At 47.9% G+C, this 27,172-nt stretch overlaps 1 protein-coding gene across 4 annotated transcripts in view; it reads right to left on the reverse strand.

Annotated features, from left to right (window-relative positions):
- Zdhhc14 (zinc finger DHHC-type palmitoyltransferase 14) overlaps positions 1–27,172 on the reverse strand; it is a 285,920-nt gene that overhangs the window by 22,497 nt on the left and 236,251 nt on the right. For 2 of the 4 annotated variants that reach the window (XM_060373220.1, XM_060373218.1), the window contains one exon: positions 23,487–24,551. The exons of 1 other annotated variant lie outside the window; for it this stretch is intronic. In XM_060373220.1, coding sequence (XP_060229203.1) covers positions 24,150–24,551 — 402 coding nt within the window. In that variant the 3' untranslated portion in view covers positions 23,487–24,149. Of the gene's footprint in view, positions 1–23,486; positions 24,552–27,172 lie in introns of those variants that run through there. One more of the 4 variants, XM_060373219.1, reaches the window with a different exon arrangement.

Raw genomic sequence — 27,172 nt, forward strand, 5'->3', positions numbered from 1 at the left:
CGTTTTCTGGGTTAAAATCAAGCAGGCCTGGGAAGGCTAGGTTATCTATCTTTCCTTGATTAAGCATATACTAGATGGGGCAAGATTATCATTTACTACCAGGAAAGGTGTCTACACCTGTAAAGAAGATTACTAAGTTTAGACAGGAGAGAAGAGAATGAAGAGGAGTCCAGAGGTCTGGTGTAGCCAGACTGCAGCTTCAAGTGATTCTTGACAGCTGTTAAAGGCACACCACGCAGCCGATACAACAGTGAAACTAGGCAGGGACTATTGTTCTGCCTGACCTTATAACTTGTTCCTTTTTTGATCTACCCCTGTCGTTTGGCCAAGTTCATTATTTTCCTTGAGGTTAGAAAGACTAAACTTGAGCCAGGAAAAGCTACCATCATGCCTGCTGGTGACCTCATGAGGGTGAAAGGGAATGAGGTGATTTGGTGGGCAGCTCTGGGCTGCGTTTTCCTGTAGCGGGAAGGTGCATCCTCCAGGGTGCCTCACTGTGAGGGTGAGGAGTCAAGGTGTCAGGAGCAAGGGTTCTTTGGTGAGCCAGCTGCATTTGACACCCGCTGGAAAAGGGAACATGGGCAGGAGTTCTGCAGAATCTTGTCCTCACCTAACTGGATGTCATTAGTTGGTATGCTGGTTAATTTTTGGTCAACTTGACAGAGCTGGAGTCATCTGAGAAGAGGGAATTTCAGACGAGAAAATGCCTCTGTAAGTTTGGCCTATAGGCAAGCTCAGAGAGCATTTTCTCGATTAATGATTCATTTGGGAGGGTCTCTTGGGAGGTAGTGCCATCCTGGGGTGTGTAAAAGGGCAAACTGAACAAACCATGAGGACCAAGCAGATTGGCCGTCTTCCCTCATGGCTTTCACTGCAGTGCTTGCCTCCAGGTCCCCACCTTGAGATCCTGACCTGACTTTCCTCATTAAAGAGTGTGACCTGAGAATGGTAAGGTGAAATGAACCCTTTCCTCCCCAAGTTGCTTTTGGCTATGGTGTTCATTTGCAGTGATTGAAAGCCCTAATCAAGACATGTAGGTTCAAGTCTCTTCTGTGTTCCATTACATATCCTGTGAGTCGAATCTTAAAAATATATTGGTGATCATACCTGGAAATTGCACTGACAGATTTAAGGAGTGACATGAGCCACCAGAATCATGGTGAGCTCGTGGAAACAGGGTTCTGTATGCACAGGCACTGGCTTGACGTCAGAGGGCGGTGATCCAATCCTTGTTCAGATGCTCAGCTACTCAGGGCCTCCCGTGGCCATCAGGATCATGCACGAAAAATGGCTGCCACCATCAACATTAAGCACTTGCCATGTTTCAGGCATTATATTAGTGTTTGTTTTTGGTTTCTAGTTTTTGGTTTTTCCAGACAGGGTTTCTCTGTGTAGCCTTGGCTGTCCTGGACTCACTTTGTAGACTAGGCTAGCCTCAGAGTCTCAGAGATCCACCTGCTTCTCTCTCCCTGAGTGCTGGGATTACAGGTATGAGCCACCACCTCTGGCTTTTTTGTTTTAATTTATCTGTTTTTATTTTATGTACAGTTTTGACTGCATTTATGTCTGTGTTAGATTCTTTGGAACAGGAATTATAGACAGTAATGAGCTGTCATGTGGGTGCTGGGACTTGAACCCAGATCTTCTGGAAGAGCAGCCAGTGCTCTTAAATGCTGAGCCATCTCTTCAGCCTCATATTAGTGGTTTTATATTCAACACATCACATGTTCAGTTGAATCTTTAAAACGATTTATAACTAAATTAAAAAAAATCCTTTTAAGTTTTAAATTTAAATCTTTAAATGTATAATTAAAGAAGGTAATTCTGAGGAGCACTTTGGAATGACAGGCTAAAAACCATTAAAAAAATCCAGTCTCCATACAATCAACAAGAGGACTGTCAACACTGCTTAAATGATTTTGCAGGGTGCTAGGGAGATGGCCCAGCGAATAATGTGCTTTCTGCATGAGCGTGACCAGCTGGCTTCAGGTCTCAGAACCCTCATAAAAGGCTGGTACAGTCTCTGCCTGCAATCCCAGCACTGGGGAGGCAGACACAGGTGGATCGCTGCTGTGTTTCCCGGCCAGCCATTCTCGCTACACTGCAGGGCTCCAGGCTCAGGGAGAAACCCTGTCTAAAAAAAAAAATGATGGAGGAAGATCCTTAGCACTGACCTTTGGCCTCTGTGTGAATGTGCACACTCATCTGAGCACATGTGTGCACACATATTTACAGACACACACACAGAGACACACCCATGCATGCACACACAGAGACACACACAGACACACTCAGACACATACACATTATGCATGCACACACACACACAAAGACACACATATACACAGAGAGACATACACACCATGCATGCACACACATAGAGAGATATACACACACCATGCCTATACACACGCACACAGACACACACACACGAAAGAAGGAACAGCTAGGTCCCTCTCCACACTGCTGCGGATGGGAGGCAGGGTGGTGCTGAGGTTTGACTTCTTATCCAAACTCCAGCGATGCTGACAACTGGCCAGCCATTGGATTCCTGTTCTTTCAGCCAAAGGTCCGCCCATCCCATCTCAGCTCATTACATTTGCTTTGCCCTTGGTTTTCCCCTTTGGAAAAGAACAGCTAATCTCACTCATCTGACCACACTTCTGCATGAACTTGACTGCAGTGAGTCTTCCTAGGGCGGACAGGATGAGCCCAGGTCCAGCCGTAAGCAGCTGACCACAGATGGCTTTGTCTGCCCTGCGCCTGGCTTCCCACCATACCCTCAAGTGGCAATAATGTTCTTCCCAGTGAACCCCACCCCACCTTTCATGCCAAGCACCCTCCCCACGGCCCTTCTCAACTTTCCCATGCTGCCTGAGGTGCCTTTCCTCTTTCCCTCTCTGTTGTACCAGAAGCCGAAGCTTCTGCAATGTGTTTTCTACTCTCATTTTGCAATAACAGACATCAGCAGATACTTCAGCACAGATACTACTGCTGGGGATGGAGAGGCTGGAGATGGGAAATAAATAGTGCTACATCCTCTAGAGACTATTGTCTGAGCCCCAGCTGCAGGGTGAGTGTAGGAAGAGGGGAATGCAGAGCTCCACCATTGCTCTTCTGGGAAATCCACTTTTCCTTGGACATGGAGTCATTTGGAAGGACAGAACGATGGGCCTAGGCATGGTGACTCCTCACTAATCCAACCCACAGGTTGGGAGGAGGGTCTCTCCTGCAAATGAGCCGCTTTGGCACCTATGATACAGAGTCTTATTTTGGCAGTATAGGCTGAAGTAGATACCTTTCACCTTTGAGGCAGGCCTTCCCTGTTCTAGTTCTTGTACCTGGTAGATCTATGCAAGGAGAACACATTGAAATTGGTCATTTACCAACAGCTCTTGGTATATCTCAGACTAAGGACTTAAATATGTTTAACGAAATGCAGACACTTATAGATTAAAAGACAAATCGTCTCATTGTATGAGATGTATGTCATGCTCAGACCCCCCCTTCCCCATTATTACACAATGACAATAGTGACAGCAGTAGATAATCCTTGACTCCAGTGTCCATGTTTTCTGTGAGGCCACGAGCCATTTACATCAGAAATGCCTGGATGATGGCTAGTGTGGTAGACTCTGCCCTCAGTCTAGGCTACCCAATGACGGATTGGAGGACCAGGACTCTGCATGTTTGGCCACTCTTAGGTGATTCCTAAAAATTCCCAAGTTTAAGAATCATGAATTGAATGAGCCCATTGTGCTGTGAGTCTTATTTAAAAAAAATAATAATAATTGTTATCTCTATTTTTAAGTCAAAGCTCCAAAAAGTTGAGTAACATTTGCAAGGCCATACAGCTAGCCAAGAGCCAGGACCTCTGACCTAGCTCCTTCAAGGGCTAGGTCTTTTCCAAAGTACTCTACCCCGGATGCCAGGCCATGGAAGCGTGCTGAGTCAGCCTCCAAGGAGCACAGCAGAGACTTGGTAGAGAGGGTGTTTGACTGCTACACATTGAAGTGTAAATTTCCAGTCGTATGCTCTCACGCTGACACCAGGGGAATGAAAAAGGCACAACTTTGTGGACACAGTATGCTTTCTGGTTAAACTTTGCTGTTATTTAATAAAACCGAGTTCTGTGCTCTTCCTGAGGGCTTAGCATGCTGAGGCTCCTATGGAGGACAGGCTTTATGAGAGGGGCCTGGGCTAGCAGAGGCCTGGGCTTTAGTCTTTCAGTCCATTCCAAGCTCCTGGGGTCAGCTTTCTGGCCCTCTCTGGGGGCTCACGGAAACCTCCTCAGGAAGTACATCTGGAGGCGCCAGCTTCCTCTCCTGGCATCCCCCTGCCAGGATGTCAGGGATGGATGATTCTAGTAACCAAACTCTGACCTAACTCTGCTCGGCCAGGCTCTTCTTGGCTTTATCACAGGGCAGTCCCTCCTTCCTGGCAGGCTCAGCCAATCAGCAGGGAGGGTCTTAGCCTGCATCAGAAATCCTTTTTAAGGGTGCCAAGTATCTCCTTCAAAGAAAATACAATATAGCAAATATTTTTAGTGGGGTTTCTTTCCATTAGTGTGGGTTGCACATGCTCAGTGCAAAGAATGATGAAATGGTAGAGGGCAGATCCATAGATACGCAGAAATGTATACAAACAAACTGCCAAACAAGCATGATTCTGACCCCAGGAGGTAACAAACGGAGACATTATTGATGTGTTTATTTTCCATTTCCATTGATTGTGATTATTAGGTACAGTTTCTCATGTAGCCCAGGCAAGCTAAAAATAACCTTGACATTCTGATCCTCCTGTCTCCACTTCCTGAGTGCTAGGATTACAGGCGTGTGCCAATATGCCTGGTTCGTTCAGCGATGGGGATTGAACCCAGGAGCTTGTGTATGCTGGGCAAGCACTCTGCCCACTGAGCCACACCTTCAGTTATAGTTTGGTGGTATTGTCACCTTTAAGTTGTTACTGTGCAAATATGGTTTCCATAATCATTGCTATGATTTTGGATTGCTATTTGCATTACGGTTCCTATGGACAATAATTTTGCTGCTGTTGTAGAAACCGAATAGAGTCTCTCTGTCCACCATGGATGTGATTTGGAATATTTCCTAGAGACAATGTACACTTCTAGGCCTGGGATGTCACTGTTCCAGCTGAGACTGCCTTTGCTAAGCCTTGTGGGATGTTTATTGCAATTACCCTTTAGAAATAGGAACCATTGCCTATGAAGATCACCCAGCAGAGATTTCTAGTAGCAGGGGATATGGAGCTTGAAGTTGCCACCTCCTGTAGTCAGGTGGGACTTCCAGTGGAGGGAGGAGGACACCAACCTAAAATCTTTGACCAAAACGTGTTCTGCCTCCAGGAATTTTAGGTATAAAGCTGGAGCAGAGATCGAGGGAAGGGCCAACCAGTGACTGGCGCAGCTTGAGACCTACCCCATGGGAGAGAGCCAATCCCGACACTATTACAGATCCTCTGCCATGCTTGCAGACAGGAGCCAGCATAACTGTCCCCTGAGAGGCTCCGCCTAGCAGTGCATCAAAACTGTGGATGCAGAGACACTCAGTAAACATTAGGCAAAGCTTGGAGAGTCTTGTGGAAGAGTGGGAGGAAGGGTTGAGGGAGCCTGGAATGGTCAAGACACCACAAAAAGACCTACGAGTAAACTAACCTGGGCTCACGGGGGTTCACAGAGGCTGAACCACCAACCAAAGAGCATACATGAGCTGCACCTAGGCCTCCTACACATATGTAGCAGATGTGAAATTTGGTCACCATGTGGGTCCTCTAACAATGGGAGTAGGGGCTGTCTCTGAATCTGTTGCCTGCCATTGGATCCCTTTCCCTAGCTGGGCTGCCTTGTCAGGCGTCAGTGGGAGAGGATGTGCTTAGTCCTGCTGCGACTTGATGTGCCAGGGTGGGTTGATACCCATGTGAGGGGCCCTCCTCTGAGGAGAAGGGGAGGGAGGAATGTAGGGAGAGTAGAGAAGGGGATGTGATCAGGCTGTAAATTGATTAAATAAATAAATTAATGAATAAAGAAAAACCAATATACATATTTGCACACACATATAAGTAAATTACAAAAAGAAATAGGAACCATTTAATGCTTGCTGGGGGGGACTTGGGATGGGAGGCCTGTCCTTTTCTGAGCTTAAAATTTTTTAGATACCCTCCATGGCTTTTAGCAATCACATGTACAGGCTGTAAACTAAAGAGATCACCTGCAAGAACAAGTTTGTCCACATAATTATTTTTCTTAAGTCAACTGGCAGGCATTTCCACCTGGGATGGCAGAGGGGAAACCCTTCCAATACTTCTCCATCACTGTAAGAGCCTGAAAACTGCCATTGCCTACAAATGATACATCTCAAGGGCATCTGTGACCATCCAAGGTTTGGGAAAGACTCTAAGTCCCCCCAGGAAGGAGGATGCTCAAGGTATAGAGAGAGCGATCAGCTGTGAGCAAATCCAAAGAATCTTCAAGGCCTACAAGGAAGCTCTGGAATGGTTGTATGGCCTATTTTTCCCTCTAGATGGTTGGATTGTACCCAAGGGAAAGCCTTCTGGCAGCCCTGGGCTGGGATATAGAAACTGAGATACCCCATCTTGGAAACCACCAAGACCAAAAACCAGAGAGCAGTGTGTACAAGGAATCTCATGTGTATTGTATAGATACAACACCTGTCAATTAAAAAACCTGTGGCCTATAGCTTAGACAGGGAAATAGGTGGGGCTTCAGGCAGGAGAGAGGATTTTGGGAGAGACAGGTGTGGGAGATTCAGCTGCCAGAGGTGAGGAAGACAGGTGTATGGTGCCTGAGCTCAGGTAACCAGCCATGTGGCAGAATTTAGATTAGTGTGATGGGTTAATTAAAGTTATGAGCTAGTCAGAGAAGAGCCTAGCTATGTGGCCTAGGTATCTCCATAATATTTAAATAGTCTCATGAGTCATTGTTCTGGGAGCTAAAGGATGGCATCCCACAACTACAGCAGTGAGACTTCAGAACAGTAGTCCAGACTCTTTCCTCTTTTGCCCTTTATAATGAGTTCTGCCTATCTATCTATCTATCTATCTATCTATCTATCTATCTATCTATCATCTATCTCTATCTGCTCTTCTTTGAGGATAAAACATATGCATGTATGTATATATATGTGTGTGTGTTATAATACATTAATATATAACTTTTTTCTCCCCTTCCTTGTTAATTGTTAATTGTTTATTATTATGTATTTATTTATTCATTTATTTTTAAAGGTTAAGTCTCACCCTGTAACTCAGGCTGGCCTGGAACTCACTAGTTCAGATTTGGTTTACACTTGGCAAATTTCATGCCTCAGCCCTCCTGCCTCAGCCCTCCTGCTGTATATATGTGAGGCATGATGCCTGACATGAATTCTCTCTGACTCTTTCCCTCCCTTTTTCTATCTTTTTTCTCGGTTAGCAGTAACAGCTGCACCTCTTTTGCAGATAGAACTCTGGTTTCCCCCCGAGTGACAAGGCATGCCCGGTCCGCAAGGAAGAACTTCGCAGATGTTTCTCCAGAGAGGACAGACCGTGTCCAGCAGTGTATTTGAAGGTCCCACCTTATACCTTTTACTCGATATACCTGATAATGGATAGTCAGTGGCAAAAAAAAAAAAAGGCAAAAACAAACACTGGGAAGACGGGAACCACGAACAGTAGTGGAGTATAAATGAGTACAGTCATGAAAAGCAGTATGGAGGTTCTGTGAAAACATACTGAGCTGAGCTAGGGTTGGCTGACCTTAACTGTGGTGGTTAACAGGTCAGTGTGCATGCGGTGGCTGGGATAATGATGGCTTCTCTCCACATAGTTGCTCATCCTTTGGCCGGATAAAAGTTTTCTGGGCTGGAGAGATAACTCGACAGTTCAGCATGTACTGCTCTTGCAGAGGACCACAGCTGGGCTCCCAGCACCCGTTTCAGGTGGCTCACGACCGCCCACAACTCTAGCTCCAGGAGACTCGGCATTCTTTTCTGGATTCAGCCTGCACCTGCGCTCACAGGAGGACACGCCCCCTCCCAGCCCCATAGATACATATATACATTATTAAAATTTTAAAAAATATATTTAAAAGGGTGTGACATTTTGCTTATAAAGTGTCCTTGGCATTTTTAGGAAGCAAGAGAGAAAATCCAATAGTCCATTTCCTAAGTCTCTGTTTCCTTCATATTGTTCAAATAAAGCATATGGCTAACTAAGGTCAGAGACAGTGTGGGAGGGCACTGCCAGGGAAGAGATGCAGAGGGGGAAGCACTTGTGGGCGTTTGGGTAACCCACACTGTTTGGGTAACCCACACTGTTTGGGTAACCCACACTGGCGCTCCTCATTTCAAAGATAAGGAAACGAATGGGGCAGCAGGTAGGTTGACTTGCCCAAGATCATACAGTGAAGGAGACAGGACTGAACCGAAGCAGGCTGACTCCAGACTCTGCTAAGGCCCGAGGAGTCAGCCTGCCTCATAAGCGTGTGGAACTGAGTTTGGATCCCCAGTGTTCACATTAAATACTGTGACCTTGATCTGTAGCCTTACAACTGGGGGTTGGGAGTCACGTGGATCCCTGGGGGTTATTATCCAGCCAGTCTAGCTGAATTAGTGAGCTCCAGGGTCAGTGAGAGACCCTGTTTGAAAGAATAAGTGGAAAGCAATTGAGGAAGACACATGACATCGGCCCCTGGCCTCCATGCGCATGGCCACACACATGCATCTGCAAACACATGTGCACACACATATACAAGAACATGTACCTACACCATACACACACACACACACACACACACACTGGTGATTACATAAGTGGCAGAGAATATTGATGCTCATTAATATCACTAATAAAGATTATTAATAAAGATGCTCATTTTTCTGAGTGAGAGCTGATGACTATTTCTGTGGGCCAACATGGTTACTTTTCTAGCAAATACACATCACACACGCACTGTTTATAAGATGCCTGCACACTGCGAATGATGAAATGACGAATACTGTCTCCATGAAGCTGCCCATCCACTGCATGGTTCAACATGCCCCATCATTTTTTCCTCCTGCGATATGATGACCCACTGTTGTTCTAGAACAGAGGCAACACCAATGACAAAAGGGAGAGATGGAATGAGTGTTGGCATCTTGTGGATCGGCTGAAGGCCTCTCACTCTAAGGAAAGGCTGTCTCCACTGAGGCACCATGAGTAGGTAGGAGGTCCGAGCTTGCCCACAAGTGTGAGAATAAAATATGCACTTGTGTCTTTGCCTCAGACTCCAAAAACCCTCGGCACTCTCTGAGTGGTAGGAGTACTTTGGGTATGCTAATAAGATGCCTCATGGCTGAGGGTCTTCTCTACCACTTCAGGACAGGACTGATCTCCAGAGAGACCACTTGACAAGAGATTGCAACTTTCAGCTCATCTCTGGACTGTTGGGAAGGGGAGAGGGCCTGGACATTGAGCTAGTCACCAATGGCCATGGTTCAGTTAGCCGTGCCTATGTGGCGCCTCCACAGGAAGCCTTAGAGGACTGAGCCGGGGAGTCTTCAGGTCGGTGAAAACACCCAGGAGGCGGACAGGAGATCCCTGTTGTTTGCCCTCCCCGCTCCGCATCTCCTCTCCTGTATCTCTTTCATGATCTGCTTTCTAACAAACTGGCAATCGTGAGTAGAACACTTCCCTGGATTCTGTCATTTGGTCTAGCAAACCGCTGAACATGAGAAGGAAGTTAGCATAATCTTGACCTCATAGCTAATTGTTCAGAAGTCCAGGTGGCCTGGGCTTGCCGCCGGAGTCATAAGTGAGGGGGTGGTCTTTTGGACTCCCCTAACCTGGGGTATCTGTGCTGACTCCGGTTAGTTAATATTTTTGTTGAGTTGAATCAAGGGGTGTCTGAGGAGTTTAGGAATTGGTTGGTATGAGGCAAAAGCCCACACATTTGGTGTCAGAGTGTGAGTAAAACCAATTCCCAAGGATGGCCACTTGGGCCCTTGTCCCTGAGTCAGGCAAAGCTTTCCAAGACTGCAATGCCCTTGCTTTTCACTTGTGTTGGGGACAAGGTCTCCTTCTTGTGATCTTGAGCCCCAGTGCTCACTTCCTGAATGGTGATCAGAAGTTTCACATAAAATAGTCATTTGAAGACAAATTTAAAAAAAAAAAAAACAAAAACCTGCCAGGTGCCTCAGCTAGACCGGCTTTTTTGGTCCTGGGGAAAAAAGCTTTAAGGACTGAACCTCAATGACAGACTTAGTGCAGGAAGAAGAGTCTGGAACTGGGAGAAGTAAAATGAGAAACTGAATTTGCTACAGAACTGACCTGAGCAGATTAGCTCACAGTGAGTCCATCCTGTCAGGCTCAGGGATTATTATTTTTTTTAATGTGGATTTTGAAGTACTCTCTTAAGAGAATGTGGTTTCATAAGATTAAGGAAACTCTGAATATATAAAAAAAAATTTTTTTTTAAAAAATCATCTGTTCCCTGTCTACTTGACAAAGAGTTTTGAGGTGGCTAAAAATACCAATGTATATATAAAGTAGGGCAGTGAAAACAGATAAGAGGGAACTGAGAAGCCAAGGCCTGGCCTGAGCTGCAGAAGCTGAGCAGTCTTCTGGAAGCTACTAATGTGGAGCATGGGGGGGGAAGGGGAAAGAGCTAGCAGACTGTGTCGCTCAGGCTGTCGGACTGAAGAAAACTTGCTACAAGTGAACGTTCCCAAGTACTGAATTCTATGGTAATTGTGTGGGTGTGACTTCTCCTACAAAAGAGTCCTTTAAAGTCATCGTGTCACACATGTCAAACCGACTGAGTACAGGTGAGCAGCCATTGCTTGCAGCATGACCCGAGTTTTCTTCCTCCTCTGGGGTTTTAGTTCTTTATCCCCTCTGTCTCACATGGTGACTGAGGGGAAGAGCACCTGTGCTGTGCTGTTACCTAATAGGGCAAAACAGCCAAGTGAGGAGCTGACAGGAATCACCCCAGTTAACTGAACTGAGAGAGTGAATCTGCAACAGAAAATAATGACAGACTTAGAACATTGTTGGTGACCACAGACACAGGCGAGCTAGGACAAGGGTTTGCACTCGGCTTTTGTCTGGAGCACTTACGAGGAGGACAGGGATTGTGGGTAGGAAGCTAGTTAGCAGACCAAGCCAACAAAAGAAGCAATTTTCACCTCGGTGGATGCTAGCCAGAAGAGGAAAAGGTAATTACTGGAGAAGAACAGCTGACCTTTGGCTAACACAGAGAAGAAGAGTTAGTCCTGGCAGCTTAGGGTTTAAGATGAAAAATACCATCTGAATACCTTTCCTCTGGAGGCAAGAGTAGGTGCATCAAATTCAAGGTCAGGAGAGGCGTGGGCAAGACTACCTTCCCCTGGCAAAGTGGTCTTTGACACTGAACATCCTTTTGGAGCCTGTAGGAAATGCTGTTATGTTATAAAGGACAAACTGGTCTGTCCTGGAAACTGTGGAAAGGCTCTACTTACCAGAGCAGGGAATACTTTGAACTTGGAAGAGGTGTCTTTGTGGGTTTCTACCATAGCCTTATTTTATAACTTTTTTTTCCTCTTTTTTAGATAGAAGAGTTTCAAGTAACCAAGGCTAGCTTGGACACTCCTTATGCTGCTGAGGAGCTTGAGTTTCTCCCAGGTGCCAAGATTATAGGCACGCACCACCACACCTGGTTTGAGAGACACCGGGGGACTGAACCCAGCCCTTTGTGGGTGTTAGGCAGCCGACCGAGCTACGTCGTGGTACATCGTTCTAGAACTTGACAGATGCAGATTCTGAAGTGCTAACCCTTGCTCACGCTGTGCAGGTGCTGTGAAAGGACAGTGGACACACCCCCGCTCAAGTGTCTTCACGCCAAGGAAACAAGAGGTGAAGGGCAGGGAGGAGCCGAGTCTGGAGGTTCTACGGTGAAGGGTCACATCAGGATGGAGGCTGGAGGGACCCCAGGTGGGCTTCCCACAGGTGAACATCGAACATAGATGGGTGAGTGGGGAGGGAGGGACAGGGAAGAGCACAGGATGAGCGTAGAGGCCAGGGAATGTCTGGAGCCCAAGACATGATGCTCAGACTTGTTCTAGGAGAGAGAGAGTGACTCTGTAAGGCTTCAGGCAGAGCAGGAAGCCATTTGACCCAGGATTAGAGGAAAAAAAAAAAACCTCCTTGACTGCAGCATGAACAGAGATCCCAGAAGGGCCTAGGTCAGGAGATTCTATCCCTTTTAGTGCCTCTGAATTTCCCTTCCCCTCCAGTCAAAGGTGACTCATTCAGAGAGAGAAAACTGAGCTTCCTACCAGTGAAGATCACCCTGGCTGGCCTGGAAGCTGCAGCAATCAGCAGCAGTTCCCTTTGCACTCTGTAGAGCCGCTGGGATTGGACAATGTGTCATGTGTCACTCAAGTTAGAAGTGGTCTGTCACAAAACACAATCAGACCTCCTGCCCTAGGGGTTCCGGACTCTCCTAACTGGGGACCTGGACTAGGGCAGCTTTCCAGTGGCTGATAAATGTCCCATGATGTCTTTACGATCCCACATTCTTCCGTCTTTTCCCCTCTTCCTCCTGGAGACGCAGCATCTCCTTTCAGTTGGCTTCCTTCACAATGTTCTCAGTCTCAGAGCTCCTGTCTGCGCAACACACGTCCAGACGGAGAGACAGCTCTAGGGAACTGTGGTGTGTCTATCTGTCTGCTAGCCCAGAGAGGCCACGGGCTGCTGCTGACCCCGTGGTGTGATAACCCAGATCCAGACTCACGCTTGAGCTAGGACAGGAACTGAGACAGACGCCACACTCTAGGAAGCAGATGAAGGAGAACCCTGCCAGGAGACAGGCCACATCTCGAAAAGCCCACGGGCTGCACCAGGTAGAGATGCCCCAGGGAAGGAGAAAAAGGACAGATTTCAGAAGTGCCATGGAGAGGAACAGCCCAGGACAGTAAGATACTGGGGACTGCTGAGTTTGGGGGAGGCAGTGTGGTAGAAGGGGAGGCCTCATTATCAGCACAAAATCTCCATTGGTTATTGCAGATAGCAGATGTTTTTGTGATCAGGGGCTTTTTTTTTTTTTTTTTTTTTTTCCTGGAAGTCTCTGCACCTGGCTCACTATGACTTTGCCCCTAGGTCTCAAGGGAGGATACATCTTACAGCATTTGGCTTCTGGGACCAAAGCAAAAGGGCTTAAGAACTGCTTAAGACCTCAGTGTATCTCTCCACCACCTGAAACACTTATTTCTTGGCCAAGGCTCTATGGTTCCAGGGGCTACCATCCTGAGAACTCGTGTCTGGGGTGATAAAAAGGGGTGCTTCCCGAATAGTTCCTGAAGCAAGAGTAACCACCGGCTTTATGCTGGCCCATGTGTCCCCACAGCCGTAGACTGCACCAGCGCGCACAAAATAAGACTAAATAAATCACAAATTTGCCTTCTTCTGGATGCTTCTGATCTAGGGAACAATAATGCAACAGCTCTGAGGAATGGCTTGGTGCAGGAGAGAGTGTTTGTGCTTTCGTGGCGTGCACATGCTAACCGGAGGCAGGCCTGCTCAAGCTAAACTACCACTATCCCATGCGAAATGGGAAATGACACCAGCTGGCTCCCGCTGAAGCCCCGAGGCTGCTCTTTTATAGGCCCCAGAAGATGCACATGCAGCCGTGGGTGGACTCTGTGCACAGCCCTATAGGTGACCTCAAACCAGAAGCCATGGCCACTGAAGGCCAGTCAGTAAGAGGAGGCCCAGCGAGTGTGGAGCTCCTGGGCTCGTGGGGGGTAGGCCACAAGACTGCTGAGCAAGGGGTCCCGAAGGCACCGGGCACCGTATTTGCTTTGCACTAATGTTTCCGCTCTCTTTCCAAAAGAAGCAATCAGGGGAGCATGGCATAAATCACCTGCTGGCAATGCCAGACATCTCTAAAAGGGGCTGTTGCGTGCAACCGATTTCACGACAAGAGCCGCTCCTTCAAAATGCTGAAAAGCCATAAATCAACGAGCCTAATGGATTCTGTCTTGTCTATTCACCATCTTCCAGGGCACTGAGTGTAGAATGTAATGCATTAAGGAGGTGGGTGAGGGGCAAATAGAACTCCCCAGCAAACCACTCCAGCCTGGATATTGTCTAAGTGAACACGCGCACTAAAAGCCTTTCCTTTTTCTCTTGGTACAAGGCCATGGCTGCTTCTCTTACGAGTCACTCCATCACACTCTTCGCAGCTTGTCTCTCAGGAGTTCAGAAAGAGCACGGGCGGCAGCCCGGGCCTGACAGTCCAGCTGTGTGGCCTCAGGCCAAAGAGAACAGTTTGGAGCTTTTATGCTTGCCTCCATACAGTGAACATAGGACTCTTTACAATTTTGTGTTAGCATGTATTAATTGTACGATACATTGGACTTTCTTGTGACACGTCCATAAATGTATAGCATACTTGGATCATGTTCACTTGACATGGGTGTCAAGTGAAAGGCTACAATAATTTGGCAGCCTTTGTTTTGGAGCAATTGAATCTCTCACAAGTATTAGCTTTAAGTCTTGGTCCCTTGCTGTCTCATCCACTGATTCTTGAGGTCTGGATTAAAGGGCAGGAGCTTTCTACCTGTGACTGGGACAGAAACTGAAGGAGTATCTCTGCCTCATTAAACAGCAAGTCATAGGATGACCCACATTATTACAAAGATGGAGAGGGAGGGTGAGCATCCATCAGGCTGGGACTTGGGAGGGGCCCAGCATCCTGGACAACTCCTCCCCACCCCCAAGGGAATGGCTGGCTGCTCTGTTGACTTAGAGGATTTGTTTTTCAGGACAAAAACAGTCTCTCTCTTTCTCCTGGGTGCATGGGAGTCTCTCACAGAGAGGTCAGGCTTACCCATCTGGTCATGAGGGTTGCTCTCATTATTTGCTTGGGAAAAACTCAGCTTGGAAAACAAAACCATCATGCACGATTGCTTCATCCCGTGGTTTGGGAGCCATCAAGCTGCTCATAAATTTGATGTAATTTGAGCTTTCCTTGCAGTCACATGGCAAGAAGTCATAGGAGTTGGCAAGACTCAGTTGGACTCCCAGCTTTTAGACTTTATTGTTTCTTTTTGTTTGTTTGCTAATAGGTCATTGATAATAAAAACAGAGGAAGATAACATGAATGCCCCTTATGTCAGTGAGCACTCTGGGGCTTTGAAGGAAGTTTAGTTCAGAAAAGCACTCCCCCCGGGACAGTGGGTGAGGAGCAAGCATTAAGGGAAAGCATTTGCAAACTGCCTCAGGTTCCTTCCCTAATCCAGACATACCCAGATGGAGTGCGGACATTCGCTTTCTTTACCTTAGACACCAGGGCAGAGCCCTAAATGAAAGCATGTCTGCTGACCTGCTGAACCACAGCGAAGGCCACTGGCATTTGTGTCACCTCAGACCCTGAGAATAACACATGGTGATCTTTCTGGGGTGACTCCGGTCCTTCTGAACCCCTTGGAACTCCACCAGTACCCTGCCCCCACGTGCCTGTCAGCCCATCTCTAGTGCCTGTTCTCTGAGTCTGGACAGAGACAACAGAACAAGACTTGATTACCCAGCTGTCTCCCCAGAGGTTAGGGAACTACGTGAAACAATGGTGGACCTTCATAGTCTCCTCCTGTGGGAACAAAGGACCTCACTGTTGTCTTAAAGCAGGCAAAATAGGCACAAACTCCAAGCAGACAAAATCCCAGCATAGGGGAGGGGAGGTGAACACCAAGTTCTACTCCTAACCAAGGACCTATTGGCATTTGCTGAATGGACCACACTCCAGGGCAGATAGTCAGCTAACACAAACTAGACTCCATGATTTTTGTTTTTGTTTTTAAGAGAGGGTAAGGGAGAGAACATGACATGAGGTAGGATGAGTATGGGGGCGGGGAGGGTCTGGGAAGAGTTGGGCGATGATACTGAATATGATTAGAACATATTATATGAAATTCTCAAAAAAGAAAAATAAAAACAGAAGAAAAAAGTCAGGCGTGGTGGAGCAAGCCTGTAATCTCAGCACTCAGGGAGGCAGAGGCAGGTGGATCTCTATGAGCTCGAGGCCAGCCTGCTTTACACAGTAAGTCCAGGACAGCCACGGAAATCCTTGGTTGCACAGAGAAAACTGTCTTGGACCCCCACTCTGCCCAAAAAGCCCTAAAACCCAAACCAAAAAACCCCAAAATAACCAAAAACCAAACCAAAACAACAACAAGAACAAGACAGAAGAAGGGGAGGAGAAAGAGGAAGCGAAGAGAGAGGAGGAAGATGTAGAGGAGGAGGAGGAAGAAGAGGAGGAGGAAGAGGAGGAAGGGTTGATAGCTGCCAACCAGAGAAGGAAACAGCTAATAGCAGCTAAGCTGGGCAGCAACAGGAGCAGTACTCAACTTAGACTTCCTGTTCCTGCCTTAGGAACAGGGCTAGCTCTCAGACCAATTAGGTCACCTGCACCCACAGGATCTGGAGGAGTAAAGCGCTTCCGGTTGCCTGTAACTTCCTGAACAGTGACAACAGAAGATTCCTGAGCTGGTGTGGGGGCACTCTAGCCATGCTTTGGGCACTTGGAGGAAAGGTGGAGCTTGAAAGGATGTGTGTCTGGATGAGAGATGGTTTGAGCTCTCACCCAGTGTTTAACTGTAGGCTAGTGGAATAACAGCCTGGCATGAGTCTAAAATTTGGGGAACTTTTTAGGCATTACGTAATGGATCTCGTCTTTGTCTTGTCTTGAGCCACTGATGCCATTTTAAAGATGGAAAAGCCGAGGCTGCCCTGGTTAAGGTTGTGATGATCACATGTACTTAGAGCAGCCTTGTATTCAGGGCTGTGTGGACTCAACACCCATATTCTTAACACTTGCTCAGATTTCTCACTGCCAAAGATTTCTTTTCACTGTTGGCAAACTCATTTTATGGAAGCCAGGAAGAACAAAGACTACCCTGAAAAATTCTGAACGATAACTAGGAAGCTAAACTTCTTCCTGCTGATAAGTCTGGGGTGAGGTATGTGGGTCTCAGACTCTGCTGGAAGGAGACACATATGACCTGGCCCCTAGTTGGTGGCAGTCAAGTGTATGTATGAGAAATGCAATGGTTTTCTGTTAGACTGAGTGTGTCCTCCTGGCATTTGTAGGTTGACGCTCCACCTCCCTATGACTATATTTAGAGACAAGGCCTTTAAGAAGGCAATCAGTCTTAAAATGCCACCACTAGGGATACCTGTTCTAATTAAAAAAAAAAATAGCCTATTTCTTTAAAGACTTTCATCATTTTCTCTGGAAAATTAGGAGCATGCATGCCTCTTACCTCTTTAATACCTTCTAATCTCTTATATTTCTACATCCGTTAAACTTGGCAGCGTGAAAAGCAAACCAAAGTATACTGAATCTACTTGCTTTTCTTTTTTTGGTCTAACACTCTTGTCTGGGTCTTTAAGAGGATTAGCCTTGTGTTTACATAATTTCTCCTGCCGCCTCCTTCTTCCTGCAACTTGCTCAGTTTCTTGCTGAGCAAAATTAAGTTAAATAAAAAAGTCTTTCTCTTTCTCTCCCCCCCCCCCCCCGGGTGTGGTATATATATGGTCACATAGGTGTGCATGTATGGAAGTCAGAGACAACCTGGGATGTCTTCCTCAATCACTTCTCCACCTTATGCTTTGAGGCAGGATCTCTCTCAATGAACCTGGAACTAACCCATTTTGTCTACACTGGCAGGTAGGGATCTGCCTGCCTGTCGTAACCCCTCTCCCAGCACTAGGTTTTAGATCTGAACTACATACTTGGCTTTTACAAAGGTCCTGGGGCTCTGAATCCATGTCTCCATGCTGGCATAGCAAGCACTTTCACTGCTGACATTCCGAGCCCCCATCAATAACAGTTTTTTTTTTTTTTTAAAGTGCTAAGACTAGAACGCTTATAGCTTCCATCACCCTTGGGTAATACACACACAGGCCCTCTGTGTCTGCACCATAGCTTAGAGCAGTGGTTCTCAACCTTCCTAATGCTGTGACCCTCTAATACAGTTCCTCATGTCATGTGGTGGTGACCCTCAACCATAAATTTATTTTTGTTGCTACTTCATAACTGTAATTTTGCTACTGTTATGAGTTATAATGTAAACATCTGACAGGCTGGATATCTGATATGTGACCCCATAAAAGGGTCATTGGACACCAAAAGGATGGAGACCCACAGATGGAGAACCTCTGCCTTAGAGAGCCTCTTGGAGAAGGTAAGTTTGGGGAACAATTCTAAGATCTCTCAGTACCTATCCCAGGAGCCACTGTCTACCTGAAAAAAGGACGAAACCCACCCTTGATTCTAACAGTAATTGTGAGTTCGGGGTTCCCAGAACCATCCTTAGGTTTGAATCCTTACTAGAAAGATCCTCAGAGCTCAGGAGAGCTCTTTAACTCATAACGTCACTGAAGAGCTTGGGGATGCAGGCGTGGGTGGGCAGGCTATAGAGAGAATAGTACTGACCTTCCCAGTCTCTCTCAGAGCATCTGTACCCATCTACCCCAGGGATACTGGGAAATATTGATAAGTGGGGGAGCTCACCTGTTCTCTACTCCAGAGCTGTGACTGGTAGTCTGTTGTGTGGATGTCATGACCATCTCTTCGCTAACCCCTCTTCCCTCCAGAGAGGAGATGGCACCAAATGGCTCAATGCCCTCAGATAAGATGCTCGAATCAGACCGTACTTTCCAGGCCTTAGAGATTTCTCCTGAGGGCCAAGAGCAGAGGCCAGACCCCTGTTTGGTGAGAGTAGTCTTTCAGTGTTGTGTGGACTGGTGCCAGTCATGACTGTTTCTGTGCCGGGATGAGGTATGTAAAGTCTTGCAGTGACTTCACAGCCTTGTCCCAGCCTGGTGGGCTTCCTACCTACTTCCTGGTTCACTGCTGTGGAGTGTCTGAGCATCCCAGTTATAGGCAGATCACTCTTGATGCCTCCTGATGGCTTGTGTGCTCTGTGGCCCTCAAATACATCATTGAGCGTTTGTGGTAGTTCCACTAGTCACCATAGGTTATAGAAAAGAAGGTAGATTCTGGATTGTTTCATTATCTTTAGGGGACAATTTGAAGTTCCATTGTTCCCTCTTTTAGAAGAAGCACAAGCCACCGAGCTCTGAAAGAATCAGCTTCCATGGCAGGCAAAATGGGAACTGAAGAAAAGGCCCGAGGAAGATTCTTAGTCACAAAGGTCATAGTGGTGAGTGGGTGAGGAAGCTTCATGGACGTAAGCATCAGCCTACACCCGCTTCACAGGACAGGATACACAAACACACCAGCCCAGGCAGCCGGAAACTCACAGCCCTGTTCCTGAAGATGCAGGGTCCCACTGGACAGTAGGAAGTACCAAATCCCAGTGGGCTGCCATGTCCAGAAGGGACCTGGTTCCTTTTGCAGAGTGCCCTGTGCAGTACAGGAGGGAAGGTGTGACCTTGGGAAGAGGAGGAGATGGGCACAGAGATCCCAACCAGCATGGTGTGAACCTGAGTGGGTTATATGTGTTATAAAGGGCTCTTTACATCTACACTGTCAGTTTCTTCCTTGTGTGTTTTGGGATCAGATATTATCGCCCACAGTCATAGTCTGTGACTACGGAGAGGGTCTTGCTGGGGCTTCAACCTGACCTGAGGTTATTTAGGTACATGAAGAATCCTACCTGGAATTTCAATGAGAATGCTGTTAGAACAATCTTTGGTGGCATCCGAAGCCATCGGATTTCCTTATCTCCAGAGAGCATGCTTTTGTGCATCAGCTGCCTGCTGACCTAACAAATTAATTAAGTTCCAATCCACAGACTAGATCACAATCAGAAAACACAGATGCCACTAACAGATATGTATGCCAACGAGATTTCTCAGGACAAGATAAAAACGACCTCTCCATGTTGCCTTCTTCCCTTCCAGAGTGTGAGAGAGAAGGTAGGCTCGGTCAAGCCTGCTCTAGCAAGTAGGAGCTGTCAAGGGAGAGAGGTGTAGGTGGGCAAAGGCAGAGCTTGCTAACAGACACAAGAATGAGGGCTTGTTTCCTTTTCACTCACTGTGGAGACAAGATGATCTCCTGAGTACTCAGTTCCTCCTTCCCCCCCTTGACAACAGAACCCTAAGATTTGGGGTAGGAATGTGCTCAGTGAAAACAAATCCCCCAGTTTCCTGTTTGCCCAGGAAATTTTGTGGCTTCAGACACAGTTGCTGTAAAACAATCTAATTTTTCATCTTCCAATTATTTTTAATGGCTGGATTAACGCAGCAAGCAGATGCCTTTGAAAATCTACTGGGCTGCACCATCAGAGTCATAGCCCATGGCAATAGAAGAAGGTTTACAAGCTATTTATATGTGATGGTTATTGGAGAAAAAAACCCAAACAAACAAACGTCCATTCATTCACTATTTCAGTGAAAACCTACTAAGAGGAGGGGGAAACAGGAGAGAGGGGAAAGGGCAGTGAAAAGAGGTGGGGAGGCATTTGAGAAAGTGAAGGGTTTGTGCATACAACATGTGGGTTAGGGAACTAATCAGAAAAATAGAGGAAGAGGGAGAGAAATGGGGGGAGGGAGAGCTAGATTTAAGGGAACAATCAAGAGAATTATATGAGCTAACACGGAAAATAGTATACAATGCCATGTAGACAGAGGTCCAGAATAGGTGCAGGACACCATGGAAAATGAAAATTTATTCAGAGTTCTCTTCCCCTTACATAAGAACATGGTAGGTTCCCACAACCAATGCATTTAATGTAAAAACACAAACATCAGTTTAATTTAGGCACAGCTTCCAAATAGTTTTGAGGTATTAATTAGAAAATATAGCCAACATTATTTCTCATTATTCTCTTCTTACGTGAAGAACTCAACAAGCTGAGGAGTGTCCTGGTGTAGGTGAGTACAGAGCAACCCAGCAGAAGAGGTCCTTCATCATATTAGGCAGACCCCTGACACCTGCCAGCGAGCGCCAACCTGAAGTCACAGCTATGACACAGGCCCAGAGAGGATGGTGGTGGTTAGGCTCGGCTCTGAATGCGACACGTGCTGAGGCTGGGTTAGGCCTCTGAAGCCTCTGAGAGGTTCCATTCGTCTATTCCTGGAAATGCCACCACATTCTGCACTCAGAACACCTATTATAACTTTAGCACATGCACTTCTTGCTGTTGGTCTAGAGAAGGTCCAGGCCCAGGTGTGAAGCACACTAAGGCTTACCCACTCAGGTCTCGGGGTAACACGGCTTGCAGATGGGGTCCACATCTTGTTTTGCAGTTGCATGCTGCACCCCCGAAAAGCCTTACACTTGGGTTGAGCCTATCACTGACCATGGCTGACACAGGCAAAGACTTGACAGATCTGGAGGCAGGGTAGTTCTGAGAAACTAGCTTTTTGGGAACAGGTGTCTGGCACTTTGCTGGGATGAACATTTTTTTTTTTTCAAGCGGGCACAGCATTAACCCTGTGCTGATTGATCCTGGCACAGAGTGGCATATCATCCTGCCTGTTTAGAAGCAGGATGCCTGCCGTCGTCATCCTTCTCCGTCAGCCTGGGCCAGGCCGCTCTGGCTACATCTGACTTTCAAGTGCTTAAGAGGCCTATGGTTGGTGGGGTGGTTCTGGGAGATTGCAAAGCAGATGAAATTTTACCCCCTCCTAGGCCCAAGCCTTAATAGCATAGTAAAATATTTATCTTATTTTTTTTTCTAGCTAGCATTCAATCGATTGCTAAGTCTCTAGAAGCATTTATAAATGCCAAAGCCTACTTAGCCACACTAGATAGACCCAGTTAATGGGAAAGGCTGACCACTTACTCCCTGGATGGTGCCCATCCCCCATCACTGAACTGGGAACCTCGAGCATTCAGTCACTTATTCCCAAGGAAGAGGAAAGGGTTATGGGCATTTTGTGGGACTTACAATTCCGTTTTTTTAAAAGCCAATTTTCTCGTCCCCCTTGACTCTGAATAGTCTTGATTCATCTTTGCCAAGATCCCCAAAATCCTATTGGAAAAATGGTGCCATGTATGTAGAGAGAAGGGGGTTAGAGCAGGGTAATTGATAACAGGTATATTTGTGCCTCAGTTCCCCTAGCGGATTGGTTCCAGAGTCCTGTGGAAACTCCAGTCTGTGGGTGCCCAGGACTCTGAGTAAAGCTGAGCAGTATTTGCATACAGAGTGTGCACACATCCTTCTGTAGACACTGAACAGTTTCTGGGTGATTGATGTCTAACACAGCGCAGTACTATTGAAGAGCATTTAGGGAGTATGGTGAGGAACGAAGTCCACACAATTCAGGATAGATGCCTGCCCTCTGCCAAGTAGCTTTAATTCGTGGTTGGCTGAATCCACTGATGAAGGAGGAGACAGATGGCCAAGTGTGCTCAGTGACTTATCTGTCATGTTATCATTGCTTCTTGGGGTTTCTTTAATGGAGCTGTTGGAAGAGGGGCTGGTCAAAGGAAATCGGCAACCACTAAATTCGGGGTGCCAGGAATGATAGGACTCTAAAGACCAGGCCCCCACCTCCTACCTCAAGGGGTAGAAACTGGGCCCCAGAGTAAGGCTGAGCCAAGCTTTCCTTCCACACCACTCTAAGCTGCTTCTGGAAGGCAGGGGTGGTTGGAGGGGCTTTTCAGGGTGTCCCTTTGCTCGAAGGTAGCGCATTTGACTGTGTGTGGGGTTGTGTAAGCAAAGTTCTGTCTTAAAATACAAATAATTAGGAGGTCTATAAAACTATATATAAAAAGTGCTGCATATAATGCGCCCTCTCCGATTTCTACACAGCCGAGGGATGTAGCAGCGAAGGTGACACAAAGATGTCACAAGAAAGCCATCTGTAGCCATGTTCAGCATGACTATTGTGTGGCCTGAATGGGACTGAGTAAGACCGTCTCTGCTCTCTTGCATTAATGAGAATGAGATAGTCACAGTCTGTGGATTTGGCATTGGATATGGCGCTGGAAGAGAAGGTTGGGGAGTGTTAGGGAGCTTCTTGTAGCTGCCTCCACATAGTCTGCTGGCTCCCTAAATACCAGCCCCTTCCAGGTCACACTTGGAGTGAAGCGGCTACTTTATCTCCATCTTCATGGGTGTTGAGCTTAGAGTATGATCAATGCGACCTCAGATCCAACGTGGAGCCAGCGTTGCTTCGTGAGGACCATGAGGTCACCCTATGAGGTTTGCAACACCCCAACATCACATGGAGTCAAGAAGACAGCCAGACAACATCCCTCCTCCTGGGGACCCCTCCCTCCACCTACCGCACACAACCGCTCCCTCCGTGGGTGGCTCTAAGTGCAGAGTAAACCTTGATAAACCCACATTAAAAGCAGAGCGGGGAGGTGGATGTGAGGGGCTGGGGCCTATTGGCAAGCTCAGCTCCCACCAAGAAACCATCCCAGTAACCCACGACCCAGAGATCTGAACCTCAGCTGCTCTGCGTTATTCCTTCCCAGAGATAACGTAAACAAACAAATGACTGCATGAAAGCTGCTAAGGACAACCGTCTACAGATCAAGAAAATAACAGAGGAGTCACTTTATTGGCTGTCCACAGGAAGTTCATTACACAGGGGGCGAGACTGTCCCACCCTGGCACAATACAACACCCACGTAAGTGTTGGCAGAAGGTTAAATGTCTGTCCAGGGCAGGACCGACCCCGGTAGCCTCTGTAGCGGGGGGACGTCCATCTGCGTACAGCTAAGTCCAGTAAGTCACACAGGATGGCATCTCCCGTTGGGCCCAGTCTGTCGCCCTGGAAAGTTTCACAAGGTTAAAGAGAAGGAAAACAAAGAAAGCAGCGTTTCTTCTGGAATAGCGCCACTGTCACACGGACTGCAGCGTGGCATGCAAACCCATGTCCAGTCGGCTTTTCCCTTGGGGGTTTTTATTTTGTTTTAATGAACACAAGGAACGGCGAGTCGATTTCAACTAGTAGTGTAACAAACAGCGCGTTCAGTTTGGCCACCAGTGTTCGAAAACCTTCCTCGTGTCTGTCCCCAAAGCAGCCGACAGAGGGCGCTGTGTCCACGCAGCCGCCTTCAATTCCAGGCTCCTCTCTTGAGGGTCCTCCCTCCCCTGGCCCACCCCGCAGATTCCAAACATAAACTTCCACTTGGCTATGTCCATTTGTTGGTTTGTCATCTGTGGTCCCAGGGCTGGCCACGCAGGTCACACGGAGCTGAGCTTCACCAAGCCCCGCACGGAGTCTTCGTGCAGGGAGTCCTGGCTGGCCAGGTCCAGAATGTGCATGGTACGGCTGTGTGCCAGGGGGCTGCCTGGCCCCAGCATCCTCGGCGGTGAGGGTGCCTCGTCTGGAGTCAGAAACTGGTGGCCTCCGTGCTCGTCCTTCAGGGGCATAATGTCTGAGAGCGTGGCCTCCGTGGCAAGGTTGGGCATGGAGGAGGGTGGTGTGGGCTGGCCCAGCGTCAGGCTAGCACATGGGGTGCCCAGGCCAGGCTTCCCAGGCATATGCAGCTCTTCGCTGGTGAGGCTGGGTTCGCTCTGAAGCAGGGGAGTGGCTGCGGCCTGCAAAACGAATTTGGTGCTCTGAATGCACTGGTCTTGGTCGCACTGGAGAACAGCAGCGGGAGCCAGCAGAGAGAAGGCAGAGGGAAAAGGAGAGGGTGGGACAGGGGAGGGCAGGTGTGGGAGAAGAGAAACCATTAGTGATTTGTCAGTAAGGCAGAGGCAAGGAGCAGCCATCAAGAGAGACCCCGGCATGTAACACGTACAAACGTGAGTAGTGGTCAAAGCGCTCTGCTGAGCAGGCACCCACAGGTGCAAGAGCAGCGAGCAATACAATCGCTGTGACCTTCAACCCAAACTTAGAGGATGCCATTAAAAAACAATCCCAGGAAAGGGTCGCCAGACCTCCCACCCAAAGCAGCAGGGACCACAGCTTCCTGTAGGTTGAGAACTTTGGTTTTTTTGTGTATGCATTTGTAGGTGTTGTGCATGCAAGTGTGTATCCCGGTTGCTCTCTCCACCCTGGCTTTGAAGTGTGTAGAACCTTCGGGGAACAGCCGGTCGGTGCGCAGTACATGGTAATCCTAAACTCCACCGCGTTCAGCACCTCCCAATAGAGTCAACCTCACACAGAAGAGAAGAGGAACAAGTGCGGGCTGTGGGTCAAAGTGCCTGCTGGCGCCCTGCCCTGGGGAACAAGCATGCTTCCTCTCTTTACATAGGAAGGCCCCCAGCACACAGGGGTCAGGGGCTACTCAAGACCTCACACGTAGATGGATCTAGTGCTTGAAGCTGGGGTCCTTTGACTCAAACCAACCACTACTACATATGACGTGTAAGTACTGGCAAATCGTTGGCTTCCCCTGGCTTAGTATTCCCTGACTTTTAAGTTACTACAGGACCACATACTAGTAGCCCTGTTACTGCCAGTGTGCCAATCATCGCCAGCAGCAGCACACAGAAACACATACAAGGAGCCAACTGTGGGGCCTTGCAGATCTCTGTCTCCTCTGTTGAGTGTGCAGCCTGCCCAGAGCATGCCTTCCTCAAGCTTCCCGCTCTGTTCTCGAGCCTCCGTTGTTAGAAGGCTGAGGCTCCAAGGAGTTGGTGGGTTGTTAGAAATTTAAAGCCTCTGGCTTCAGGCTAGAGCCAGACTCAAATGGGAGCTCCTGCAGGGGAGAGCCCTGGAGATGGGGAGTCTTGTTTCATCCAGCTGACAGAATGTCAAAAGAAACAAGAAGGGGAAGGGTGCTAGGGAGGGTAAGGGGGTGGGAGTTGACATTCTGAGGGACGAGAAGACCTTGGAAGGTAGTTGGAACGGGCTGTTGGTTAACTGTAGCAGTCACTAGTGCATTCATTTCCCAGTGTCCAAAGTCATTTCCCCCACATCGGTGCCATCAGGGAGTGTCAGAGAAGTACCCTGCTCTTCCAGGGCAGATGGGCAACTTGGTAGGGGTTTGCTGACTGGCTGCCAGGCTGCATACACAGGGGCTAGTGCTCGCTGGCGCCACCCTCAGCTCTGCATAGCACAGGAGCTTGGCCCTGACAGGCAGCCCATCCGTTAAATATCTGCTTCTAGGATACCAGGGTCCGAGAGACCCTGCTTTGTAATACTGTCCTGTGACAATCACCACTTAAGATTCCTGCTGGCAGACACACCCAACTTCTGAAATCTGGACACAGCTCTATAGGCACCCTGCAAATGAACCCCGGGCCACAGGTCAGGTCAGAGAGCTCCAGCTGGCAACTCAGCAGCTTCTTCTAGAAGACAGATTCTCGTTGTCAGTATGTGCAACTCATGTCCTCACCCCATCCCCCCATCTTCGAGGAGGAGCAGACTGCTCGTCTCTGCTGACCTGAAGAAAATCCTTCATGATGGAAACTGGCAGATTCTATCTGAGAGACAAGCCCAAGTCTTCTGACCGGTTTCTATAGACTCTCAGAAAAAGGTGTGAGCAGCTCGGAGCCTGGAGGGATTTATAAGACCACATGGTGGGAGCATGATGGAAGTTGGGACGCCTCAAGCTCTGTCTTTCTCTGTCCCCTTCTCTTTTCTCACTACCTCTTTCTCTCTGCTCCTCCCTCTCTTTTACCTAGCCTTCCATTTTGATTTTTGCCTAGAAACAAACCCGAGCTGGCCTCCGAATCTCGTCCTCCCCCTCCCGAGCGCTGGGACCACAGGTGTAGCGACGGCACCTGTCACCCCACTACAAGTTCCCCCATCATTTGGCCTCTTTCTCTTCCCCAGTCATTTTCCCCACCTGAGCCTGGCAGCAGAGCTTACGGGTACCCACTAGAACCTTCTTAAATAATGTGGCTGTCCATGTGGGTGTTACTATGTCTTCAGAGACGAGCACCACTTTGCTGGCTTAAGCAACTAGCCCAGGCCTGGCAGTGGGGCACCTCGAGGCTGAGAATGCTAAAGCTCCAGGCCCCTCGCTGGTGCTGCTCTCTTCTGAGGTCTCATTCTCCACATACGTGTTTTCTTTTTTCCTCACAGAGGCTCTCTGGAGCAATGCAGCCCCCATCCCCATGCCTTCTCCTGCCATTCACCAACCCTTTGGTGTTTTACCACACAGACTCAGGGCTTGCAAAAACAGCAGCAAGAACTCTTGAAAATGCTTTATAGATTATCGCGGTGACACTTGGTGCCATCTGGACCATGGAAAGGCTCAGCTGATAAATGTTTGTTGTGCAAACACCAGGACCCGATTACGAGTCCCCAA

This window comes from Meriones unguiculatus, chromosome 20, assembly GCF_030254825.1.
Source record: "Meriones unguiculatus strain TT.TT164.6M chromosome 20, Bangor_MerUng_6.1, whole genome shotgun sequence".
NCBI lineage: Eukaryota > Metazoa > Chordata > Mammalia > Rodentia > Muridae > Meriones > Meriones unguiculatus.